At 67.5% G+C, this 11,137-nt stretch overlaps 1 protein-coding gene across 4 annotated transcripts; it reads right to left on the bottom strand.

The window, feature by feature from the left end:
• Positions 1–2,918: 2,918 nt before the first annotated feature.
• On the bottom strand, positions 2,919–11,094 carry TRABD (TraB domain containing). Of its 4 annotated transcripts, none has more exons than XM_061418935.1 (10): positions 10,917–11,094; positions 6,277–6,343; positions 6,017–6,095; positions 5,642–5,808; positions 5,362–5,502; positions 4,880–4,990; positions 4,655–4,794; positions 4,313–4,485; positions 4,126–4,237; positions 2,919–4,035 (listed from the first exon to the last, which is right to left on the bottom strand). In XM_061418935.1, exons 2-10 carry the CDS (start codon positions 6,307–6,309, stop codon positions 3,858–3,860), a joined length of 1,134 nt encoding a protein of 377 aa, XP_061274919.1. In that variant the 5' UTR covers positions 6,310–6,343; positions 10,917–11,094; the 3' UTR covers positions 2,919–3,857. The 4 variants fall into 4 exon arrangements, with proteins under 4 accessions (XP_061274919.1, XP_061274920.1, XP_061274918.1 ...); XM_061418936.1 differs by lacking the exon at positions 10,917–11,094 and adding an exon at positions 8,851–10,146; XM_061418934.1 differs by lacking the exon at positions 10,917–11,094 and adding an exon at positions 7,248–8,836.
• Between the last annotated feature and the right edge of the window lie 43 nt (positions 11,095–11,137).

Here is an 11,137-nt window from a genome sequence, read left to right as displayed (position 1 = left end):
TTCCCCCAGAAACACCCCCGTGGACGCCCAGGAGGCTGGGGCGGGCGCGGGGTGGGAAGGGCCAAGCCTGGCCTCGAAGGGTCCGCCCCAGGTGAGGAGTTGGGGTCAGTGTGCAGAGTGACTCCGGGGTCCAGTTCAGAAGAGCCTTGCCTGGAGAGGGTGGTCCTCGGAGGGGTTCCAAAGCCCCCGCTCACCCGGGCCCAGAGCAAAACCTGAGACCTGGACAAACTCCAGAGCGCCCTCCTGTCCGGGCCACTCTGTCCAACAGCCCCGATCCACATCTGACGTGAGGGGCTGCCCGGAACTGCCTCCGGGGGCCACCGCACAGTTCCCAGACCTCCTGTGACCCCCCGCTCTGCCCTGCCGGCTCCACCCCCTCCAGCTCCGGTCCCCTCTGGGAGAGGAGCAAGGATGCTACGGTCTGCCTGGACGACTGGGACAACGCGGTGAGGGTCTGGCAGGTGCTCGGCACCCAGAGTTTCCTCCTACAGCCCGACAGCTTCCCTCCCCCCTGGGCCCACCTGGGGTCTTCTCACCTGGCCTGCGGGCAGAGTCCTCCGTGCCCAGCCTTCTTCCTAACTGCCTGAGAGACCAACCTGAGCTCCCCATCTTCCTGACCTGCCTCCTGCCCCCGCCCTCGCCCCGTCCTGCCCACACTCTGGAACCTGGTGGGCCTGGGTTTTGAGAGCCTGTGGGTGTCAGGCTCTGTCTGTCCTGCTGGCCGCACACAGCAGAGGGAACATCAGGTTGGTTCCAGTGGTCCCAGCAGGTCAACCCGGGAGCGGCAGTGGCCCTCCCCGCCCTGCAGCCTTGACTCTGCCTCCCCGTTTGGCCACATGGCCTCTGGACCTTCCTAGTCCGTCCTGTACAGGTGGGTCCATGTGGCCCTGCTGTGTGGGGCTGAGCAGGCCCCTTCCTGGGCCCTCTCTGTAGAAACTCAGCCAACAGGCAGGTGCACTGAGTGAGGCCGGGCCCGCCTAGGCCTGTGGGCCCCCCGTTGTTGGTGCCCCTGTGTGGCCCTGACTGCACCCTCATTATGGACCCTGGCCCCCTGGGCCCCCAGACCCCTGGGAGCACCTTCCTTTCCCAGAGCGCGCAGACTGGCAGCGGTAGGCCGAGAAGATGGGTCTCTGGGGCCTCAGCCTTCTCCCCAGCCCCCAGTCTGGAAAGCATGTCAGCAAAACGGGGTGCTTGTGGGCAGGGGGGTTGTCAGCAGAGCCCCCAGCCCCCCAGGCACTCACCTGTGGCCGAGGACAGGCCAAGGGGCGGCCAGTAAAACTGGTCCAGGAGGTCCACACGGTCATCGCAGCGGGCCCGCAGCGTGTGGCTGTCCGTGTCCGGCAGGTCCACCAGCAGCGTGGTGCACAGGCCAGGCTGGGAGGCCAGGCCCCACGTTTGCTCTGGCCCCAGCCAGGGGCCACCCGTGGGGGGGGGCCCAGCTCAGGGGTCACCCGTGGGGGGACCCAGGCTCAGGCCTGTTGCACTGGCCACCCCTGGCCTGTCCTGTGTTCTCTGACGAGGTCCTGGGACCCAGTCTCTAGTTCTGCCGGCGCCTCTCAGAGTCCAGCCGCTCCCCCCCCCCCCGCCCCAGTCTCCACTGGCTGTGCCCCCTCACAGAGGAGCCCGGTGGGCAGGGAGGCCAGCACCTCCTGTATGAGGGCCTGGGTGGGCGCACAGGCCCCTCTCCTCCAAGTACTTGTCATATATTTGAAAGATGAAACCTTGTTGCTTTTCTGCTTGTCAATGAAATACAGACTTGGGTTGGATACATTAAAATTCCCAGGGTGAAGATTCAAAGTAACTCTCCAGGCCTCAGGCTGGGCTTTATACCTAACTGTGTGTGGTGTTGTGGTTCCTCCTTGCCTTTCGGTCCCAGGAGCTAGCACCTGAGTATGGTCTCTGAGCAGGGGTGGCTGGCGCCGGCCTTCCCCCCAACCTCCGACGCTGACACCTCTTGTTCTCACCAGTGTGAACGCACAAACCGTCTCTGCACCCCCGGGCTGCCGGCTGCACCCTGGAAGGGGGCGCGGCTCCCCAGCGGGCTGACACACACCGCCGGGGTCTGAGAGCGGCCACTCCCGGGGAGACGTGGCCAGGAGGGCTCAGAGCTCTAGGGGGACCGGGGTCCGAGAAGGGCCTGCGGGTGACCCAGCTGGTGACTCGCCACCTGGTCACTGTCCCTTCACCCTCAGGCCTCCTCCTCTGGAAGAGGCTGCCCCTGCCCTGGATTCCTCCCACTGCCGTGGTCACCGCTGCCCCGGTGGGTCCCACCCGGCCCTCGCCCGCCTGCCTTGGCTTTCCTGCCCTCCTCCCTTGCCCAGCTGCCCCCCAGCTTGGGGCTGGAGGAGCCTGGTCCCTGTCTGCCCCTCCCCAGGATGCTCAGGGCAGGGACCCTGCAGGGTCCTCACAGGCAGCAAGAGGCCTACAGGGTGCAGACTTGTGGAGTGAAGGGTCAGAGTCCACTCGGCCCCTCCTGCTCCCCACCCCCGGTCAGGCCTTGGGGGTCCCAGCCCCACTCCCTGCGCCAGTGGAGAGAAGACCCTTGGCAGGGGGAGACCTAGTAGCCCTGGGGATCCTCAGCTCACTATGCCCGCCAGCCACTCTTACGGGCCTTCGACTCTGCCCCTCTGAGCTGGCCCGGGGCAGAGGAGCACAGAGGAGACCCATCACATAGCTGAGCACGTGTTACGGGGGAAAGGCTCCTCTCTGCTCTGGGCTTTCCGGGCAGATCTGAGCTGCAGGTCCCAGCCCACCTCCTCCTGGATGGGCTGGGCTGGGCGGCACTGCTGGGTGGGCTGCAGGGTCAGGGCAGGGCCCTTCGGGTGGGGTGGGGGGGCGGTTGGGAGCCACCAGCACGCTGGCACCTCCCCAACCCGCCTTTCACTGGAGTCCCCTTCCCACACATTTCACCAGACAGCTTCCAAAATTAGATTTTATTTCAGTTTCTAAGAGACGGATATACGAGCATGTGAATGACAACAACCTGGTCCAGCCCGGGGTGTGGATTTCACCTCATCTGGACACTGAGTCAACACACACACAATCAGATGTGGCCGTGGGCCCCAGGCGCTACGCTGACAGGAGCCCAGGAGACACGCAGACAGGCGGTGACGAGGTGAGTGCTGTGTGGGGCCCGACTGTACCCAGGCTGGGTCCCATGCAAGGTGGACGCCCTGCTGGCAGCCACCGGCTGTCTGTCCAGAGGCCAAAGGGCAACCCCGGGTCCCTCCGCCAGCCGCACAGGAAGCAAGGTCAGCCACCGGAGAGGGTGGAGTCCTGGGCCCCCAGCAGCTGGAGGCAGGCGGCTGCCCACATGCTCATCTTCCCAGGACTGAGACTCAAGAAAAAGATGTTCTCTGTCCCAACCAGGTTTAAGGCTAGTATTTCCTGACATTTGCTTAAGTTTAAGTTAAAATTACCTGAGTAAAAAAGTTTCAGACATTTTTAAAAGCCCAAAACACACAATCTCTGCTGGCAGAGCTGCTGCTGGCACTTCCTGGGGGCCTGAGCCTGGCGGAGTCGCGCCCAGGGGGCACCCCAAGGCTGCATGGCTGCAGCCCACCCAGGGAGCAGCCCGAGCCCCCATGAGACACCCCTGCCGCCCGCCTCGGAGAGAAGGCACAGGGAGGAAGCGGCTGGTCGGACTCCCGAGCCCCGCCCTCGCCCAGGCTCCTCCTGCCCGTGAGCCTCCTAACAGCCCACAGGGGCGGGGGCGGGGTGGAGGGGCTGCTGGGAAGCCGGAGCTCATACAGTGAACCGATTCTTTTATTTGGGCGGGCTGGGGGCGGGCAGGTGAGGCTGGGCCGGGACCCGGCAGGGCGGCCCTCCGCACGGACGCGCGGGCTCTGTCTGTCCTGCTACTTCTGCGGCCAGGCATCGGAGAGCCTCTGCAGGCAGTGCCGGGCAGCGGGCAGGGCCAGGAGCAGGCTGACGGCGCGGCGCCCCGTCCAGTAGAGGCCGTAGCCCAGGAGGCCCAGGGCGGCGGCCTTCACGGCCAGGCGGGACACTCTGCCCGAGGCGGACGGTGGGGGCACGCTGGGGAGGGAGGGCGGGCTGGGCTGGCTGGGGGGGCGGTCCCAGCCCCCAGCCCGGCTCTGTGGGGGGGGGGGGGTGCACAGCACTCACGTCATGATCTCCTGGATGTTGAGGTCGGTGGTCCAGTTCTTCTCAATGCCAGGGACGTGGCCCATGCCCACGACGCCCACCACCACGGAGGGGACGCACTTCCTGGGCTCGGCTGGGGTGGGAGACGCATGAGCACCTGAGCACCCCCTACCCCGCGGGGCCCCGTGCCCGCGGGCGCCGTGCTCACCGTCGGAGGCGCGCGGCAGCTCCAGGCGGCGAGCGGCCTGGCGCAGCATGTAGGTCAGGTAGACGTCGCGCTCAGACACGATGGTGCGGTGCAGGTCGGGGAACTCGCCCACCATCTCCGCCATCATCTGCTCCAGCAGGTCCTTCTGCTTGCAACGCTCCACGTCGTCCTTGCTGTGGGGAGGCGGCCGGCGCTGGGGCGGCGGGCCCAGGGCGGGGATCCCCCCCACTGGGACCCCGTGGAAGGAGGTCCCGCCCGGGAACTCGGGGAGCAGGCCTCACAGGGGCGGTCACTGTGGGTCACATCCGGCCACTCCCCAGCTGGGAGGCCGACTGGACCTACCTGATGGGGTCCGACAGGAAGCACAGGCCCCAGGCCAACTTGACCTTCTGCCAGAGGGAGAGGGCGGCGATGGCCCGCTTGAAGGTGACGGGGATGGGCCGGTCGCCCAGGTGGAACTTGCAGAACGGCACCCTGCTGGCCTGGGTGGAGGTGGGATGTTGGGGTGTCGGTGGGGGACCCCGGGGCGGCTCCCAAGCCCCAGCCCCCTGTCGGGCCCGGGCCCACCTCCTTGAAGGCCTCCCTGAACTCGCCGCCGGGGGCTACGCCCAGCTGCTCGGTGATGTGGGCGGACACCTTCAGCAGGAGCATCTGCATCAGTCCTGATGCGACACCATTCTGTGGGGTCGGGGGGCGTGTCAGCCATGCTGAGGCTGGGCTCCTGCAGGCCGCCTGGGGCTGTGTCCACCACACAGGCTCAGGCCAGAGGCAGACCCGCGGCCCCACTGAGCCCCCTGCCCTCGGCCCTCCAGCCCAGACACAAGTCCCCTGCCCACACCTCCCTTGGTGCTGTGTCCCTGGGGAGGGACAAGCAGTGGGGGTCTCGGCTTCGGGCTCCAGGACACACTGAAGCCCCCTCGCCCGCACCCCTGCCAGCACCCCTGGGGTCCCCAGGGCCGGAGCAGCTCTCGCCTCAGGGCTGGGGGCCAGCTGGCTCTCCTCCGGCGCCTCGGGCAGAGCCCCAGACCCGGCCCGCCCGATGGCCGCACCTGCCTGATGGCCTGCTGAAGCTTCTCCAGGCTGATCTCCTTGGCCTCGCGCAGCAGTGTGCGCTCGTCCATCTTCAGCATGGACACGCGGTACTGGCACAGCTCCACCACCACCACATCGGGCTGCACCTCCCGGATGGTCTGCCGCGGACACGCCAGTTCAGGGACACGCCCGCCCCGCAGCGACCCCACCCCCGGCTTGGCCACTGTGCATACAGCTCAGCATGTGAAGCCGGGAAGCTGGGAAGGGGAGGGCAGTCCGCCTGCCCTGCGGCCTCACCTTCACCACGTCCCGCTTGCTATCATCGCTGAAGTGGGCCGTGCCCACCACGTACACCCGGCTGCCGTCCTCAGCCACCAGCTCAGTCACCGTGTGCGGGAGGTTGGGCCGCTCTCGCCGCCTCTTCAGCTTCATCTCCAGCAGCAGGTTGAACGCGTCCACGTCGGCTGTGGGACAGCGAACCCCAGCTCAGGGACGCCCGCCCACAGGGGGGTCCCTCCCAGTCTCAAGCCGCTGTCCTCACCCACCAGGATGAGCGTCGGGGTAGGAGCCCCAGGCTGCCGAGGGGCCCAGGAGAGGCCGCGACTCTGAAGCCCCCGGCCCACCAAGCCCTGGCCCAAGCCCCACCCCACGGGGACCCTGGGGAGCACGCACACAGATTCTGGGGGTCTCCGGGGAGCACCCTGGGCACCGCCTCCGAGGCCCCTGAAGTCACAACGGGCTCCGTGTCGGCCTGCGGAAGGAGGAGGCGCTGAGGCTGTGCCGCCCCTGGGCTGTGGGGCTGAGGGCCGTGTGTCCCCGACATGCTCCCCATGGCGCCCGGCGCAGCCCTCAACTGGCCAGCAACACGGCGGGAAAACTGGGGAGGCGCCTCTGGGCACAGGAGCCCCCGCACCCGCCACCGGGCCTCTGACCTCGTGGGGCGGCTGCTCCTCCGGCTCCTCCATGGCTGGCAGTAGCTCTGGCACCGACGCGTGAAGCCTGAGAAAACAGGGGCCGTGTCCTCACCTGGGGCCCAGGGCCGGGCACGGGGCTCAGCGTGCCAGGGGCTCCAGCGTTTGGAACAACCTGTGGGCAGGCCCTGGGCCCTGGGCGTAGAGCGGGGACGCCAGGGCAGCGAGCCTGGAGTCACTAACGGGGGGACGCACCCGCTCCGCTTGTCCAACAGGGGGACACCCCACGGGGGAGTTGGCCAGACCTGGTGCTTCCGTTTTGACTTTGGAACAAAAACACAGTTTATAACATTCCCTAAAAAAATGACACCGAGCAGCGGGAGGGAGTCTGTTGAGCTGGCGCGGGAGGCCGCGTGGCCACAGGCCTGCTCTCACGGGCGGTGACGCACGCGTCCCAGCAGCGCTGGCATGGGTGTGAGTCTCACAGCGCGCGAGCACAGACGCAGGAGGAATCCAGCCTCCTTCTAAGAAGCTGACCGAGAAACCAAGTCCCCGGGGTCGTCCGTGAGCCTCTGCACTGCTCCTACCAGAGGGCAGCTGGGGGCTGGAGCCCAGGGAGGCTGTTCTCACCCGCGGACACCAAGGGTCGGGGCGATGGGGGCGTCAGCGGGATGGGGTGGGGGCTCAGGGGGCAGGGTGGGGGCGTCGGGGGGGCAGGGTTGGGGTATCGGGGGGGCAGGGTTGGGGTGTCGGGGCGACAGGGTGGGGGGCGTCAGGGGGACAGGGTGGGGTGTCAGGAATGGGGTGGGTGGGGGGGACAGGGTGGGGCGTCGGGGGCAGGGTGGGGGTCACGGTAGGGGTGTTGGAGGGTCAGGGACAGGGTGGGGGGTCGGGGCCGGGACGGGGTGCTCTGTCCCTCCTCACTGAGGACAGAAGCAGTGCCTGCCGCACAGCCGTGACCTGAACCTCCCAAGGTGCCCCTGGAAACAAACCGGAAACTGAAAAAGCCTCGGTTCCAGCTGAGTTGAGGGTTGGGGTCCTGCGGGGCACCCACAGGCCGAGCCCACTGGAGTGTCTGACAGGTGATGGGACTGTCACGAGAGGAACAACTCTGATCTGGTTGTGGCTCGGTGCTGTTGTGGGCTCTCGCGCCTATGCGGTCACACGTGAACCACGGGGTGTGCCTGAGAGGTCCACGCAGGCAGCAGGACATGCCCAAGGCCCCATCAGCTCCAGTTTCACAACAAAGAGGAAGTAGAGGCGGTAAAATAAACACGACACCAGATCAGGTTCCTCCCCCTTGTACCCTGGGCCCAACTCTCATCCGGGCTCCCTTCCCAGCCTCACTCGGAGTGCCGGCATCCTGGCCTGGGGCTCCTGGGAATGAAGTTGGGGGGAGGGTCCCGAGAGCGATGGACAGGCCCTGACCGAGGAGCAGCAGGCAGAGCTGGGGGCCTCTGTGGGGGGTGGGGGGCCAGCGTGGGGTCTGAGCAGGCCGGGCCCTGGAGCCCCTCACCCGGAGCAGCTGCTGCGCTGGGGCACCCGGTCCCCACGGAGGGTGGCTCACTGGCCTCACCAGCCCCAGGGCCGCCTCCTTCCTGCTTCACAGACCGAAGGCCCCAACAGGAACAGAAACAGGAAGCTGCGTTCGCGGGCACCCGGCTTGGCCCTCCCTGCTCTCAGGTTCCCAAGCTGGCCCAGGAAAGCCCCCTGGGTCCCCTTCACACGAGGTGCCAGAGGATCAGAGAAGCTTCTCCAGGAAGCATCCCTGCTGTCCTGGGAAGCTTGTGTGACAGCCAGCGGGAAGCAGGCCAGCGAGCCTCAGTCTCCCTCCCCTGGGCCTGGGGGCCGCAGTCTGGTCGGCACCCCAGACCCACCCTCTGTCCCCGGGGGCAGACGAGCCATGAGCCCCCAGACAGCTGGGCCATGACCACAGCACCCGGACCCAGGACCTGGGAGTGCCCCAGGGCAGGTGCCTGGCCTGGGAGGCGTCAGGTGGGAAGAGCCAAGAGCCCGTGATTCTGAGAGCATCTCCACTTCTCTCACCTCCCAGTGTCCGGTTTCCCGGAAGCTCAGTCAGGGCCCCCGGCGGACCCCTCCAGAACCAGTTCAGAGGGTCGTCGACCCTCCTCCCACCACCACACACCCTCAAACCTTTACAGCTGGGACCGACCGCTCGGCTGCCTGGAGGGGAGCAAGGGCCCGGCCTCCCCCTCCTCACACCGCAGGTGGGTTTCTGGATCTCTGGAGGACAGGTCCTGGCAGCCCAGCCCAGCAGACCCCAGGCTCCGGGCCCAGCAGACCCCAGGCTCCATGCCCAGCCCCAGGGATCCCGCGCCAGGCTTCCGCCCAGCAACCCGGACACCAACGCCGAGCCCTTGGGGAGCCGGCACAAAGCAGACCTTTCTGCCTGATCCAGGTACTCTCCCTGTACCCCAACAGCTGTCACCGCTGAGTTTGACTCAGGGAGCACGGCCTGGGGAGGCCTCCTGAGCTGGGTGGCCCGAGGCCGGTCCTCCAGCAAACAGGCAGCTGGGCTGTCAGCCACCGCGCGGTGGGGGACATCCGCAGGGCTGGCCACTCTCAGACTGCTACCTGGCACAGCGTGGCCTCGGGCAGGCCCCCCCAATCTGCCCGGACGCTTAACTCCGGCCTCCAGGGTCGCAGTGGTTCGAAGAGCCACCCAGCCATCCCATGATGGGCACAGGGTGTGCTGCGCTCAGATGGCACGTCGGCGTCCTTCCCTGGGGCAGGAGGACCAGCAGCCCGACTTCAGGAGGCGCCTCCGCAGAAGGGGCGTGACCATGATCTGGCTCCACCCACACACTTCCGGGGAAACAGACTCCAAATGCCAGGCAGCCCCTGACCCCCAAAAGGACCCACTTTGCCGGGTTCACCAAAGAATGCACCGACTCACAGGCAGGGAGAGCCCCGCCTGCGTTGGGGACCCCCAGGGAACGTGTCGTGTCGGGTGCTCTTGCTCAACGTGGTGTTAGCGCAGCAAACAGCCTGCTGAGCGCCCCGCACAGCACAGACCACAGACAGCAGGCTGCACGGGTCGCCGTCTCCTCTCCAGGGTCCCACTGCTATGGACTGGGCTGTGGCCCCTCTAATTCATATTTTGAAGCCCTGAGCCCAATGGGATGAAATTAGGAGGCAGGGGCTCTGGGAAATGACTCGGATGAGGTAAGGTCACGAGGCTGGGCCCCAGGATAGGACTAGATAGAGCCTTCCTGGGAAGAGCCCTGTGAGGGCTGGTCTGGGAGGGCATGGCGAGAAGGCCAGCAACCAAGGCAGCCAGCACCTTGGTCTTGAATTTTGTCCCCAGGACTGTGAGGAAACGGTTGCTTCAGCCCCATCGGTGGTATTCTGTAATGATCACACTCAGTCATTCCCTCTCATCTGCCTCTAAAACTCAGGAAGCCAGAAACGCCTCCCAGACCCCAGCCCGGCGTCCCCTTGCTGGCCAAGAGCTGACCAGCGCCAGATGGAGTTTCCAGAAAAACCAGCTCCCAATCAGCCCACGAGGCCTGCCTGCTCAGGAGGTCAGGGATCCCAAACTGGACAGACTGCAGAGAGACTGAGTGGGAGGCAGCGGAGTGTGGCTTGAAGCTACACGCCTACACCCCCACTTCTGAAGCCACCGGAAACCCCCCTGGGTCTGGCAGGCTGTTTTACGGAGCTGTGGCAAAGGTCAGGATATGGGTAAAGGGTCAGGTCACACCTGAGCTGGAGGCCTAGCACACCTGGCCAACCCTCCTGGAACCTGGACTCTGCCCAGTGGGGTCCCCATGCTGACCTCCATGGGGGCACTGGGGCGGGGGGGCCTTCCTGCTCCTCCTGGCTGGGCCCTCTCCTGGCGGTTTTGCCCGAGGCCTGACACCGCAGCATCCCCGCCATCCTGCAAGGCTGCCCAGTGGCGCCAAGGTCAGGGGGCTCCCTCCCAGTCACACAACAAGGGGGCGGGCACGACAGCCAGGGAGAGCCCGGAGACAGTGCCGCCTTCACGGGGGCGCCGCGAGCCAGTGGCCTTACACCCTTCTCTCCGGGGAACCCCGAAAGCCCGGAGGACGCCAGCTGGAGGCCACTCATCTCCGGATGCGGTGGCCCTGACACCCGAAGTCCGCCGAGGACTTCGTCGCTGCCCTCCGTGAGCCTCGGTTTTCTTTCTCGGGACAGTTTTCACCGAGACGCATGTGAGAACTTTGCGGCATGTAAGTTACGCCTCAATAAAGCTGCTCCCAGAATCGAGGTGAGTAGAGCGCGCCGGGACCCCAGCCTCGGAGTCTGGGCTCCGGGACTCCATATGGCAGCCCCGACTCCTCGGCCTGAAGGGCAGAGGCCGCCCGCGCCGCGAAGGGCCCAGGGACCCCCTCCGAGGCCGCGCTGCCGCCCCTGCGGAGCCGGGCCGCCCGCTCGGACCGCCGCCGCCCCCGACCCCGGCCCCGACCCCGGCCCCGACCCGGCGGGGTCCCCGCCCCCGGCCCGCAGCGCCCTCGCGCCCTCGCCGTCGTCCTCAGCACCGAGCGCCCCGCGGAGGCCGGCGCTGACCCTCCGGCCCGGGGCCGCGCGCCGCGGGCTGACTGGGCCCGGCCTGGACCGCCCCCGCCCCCGCCCCCGCCCCGCGCGCCCCCCGCCCGGGACCGAGCCGCGCGGCGTACCGGGCTGGGCGGCGTTCCTCAGCCGGCCTCCATGCGGCGCGGCGCCCACCGGACGGGGCGGGCCGGAGCTGCGGGGCGGGGCGGCCAGACGGGCCGCGGACGGGCCGGGGCGGGCGGTGGAGGCGCGCGGCTTGCCGGGAAGCGTAGTTCGACGCGCCGTCTGCCTGCGCTTGCAGCGGGCCTGACCCGCGCCTGCGAACTACAGTTCCCAGGGGGCTGCG

This window comes from Bos javanicus, chromosome 5 (assembly GCF_032452875.1).
Source record: "Bos javanicus breed banteng chromosome 5, ARS-OSU_banteng_1.0, whole genome shotgun sequence".
Classification (NCBI taxonomy): domain Eukaryota; kingdom Metazoa; phylum Chordata; class Mammalia; order Artiodactyla; family Bovidae; genus Bos; species Bos javanicus.
This window is presented reverse-complemented; position numbering and strand designations above follow the sequence as displayed.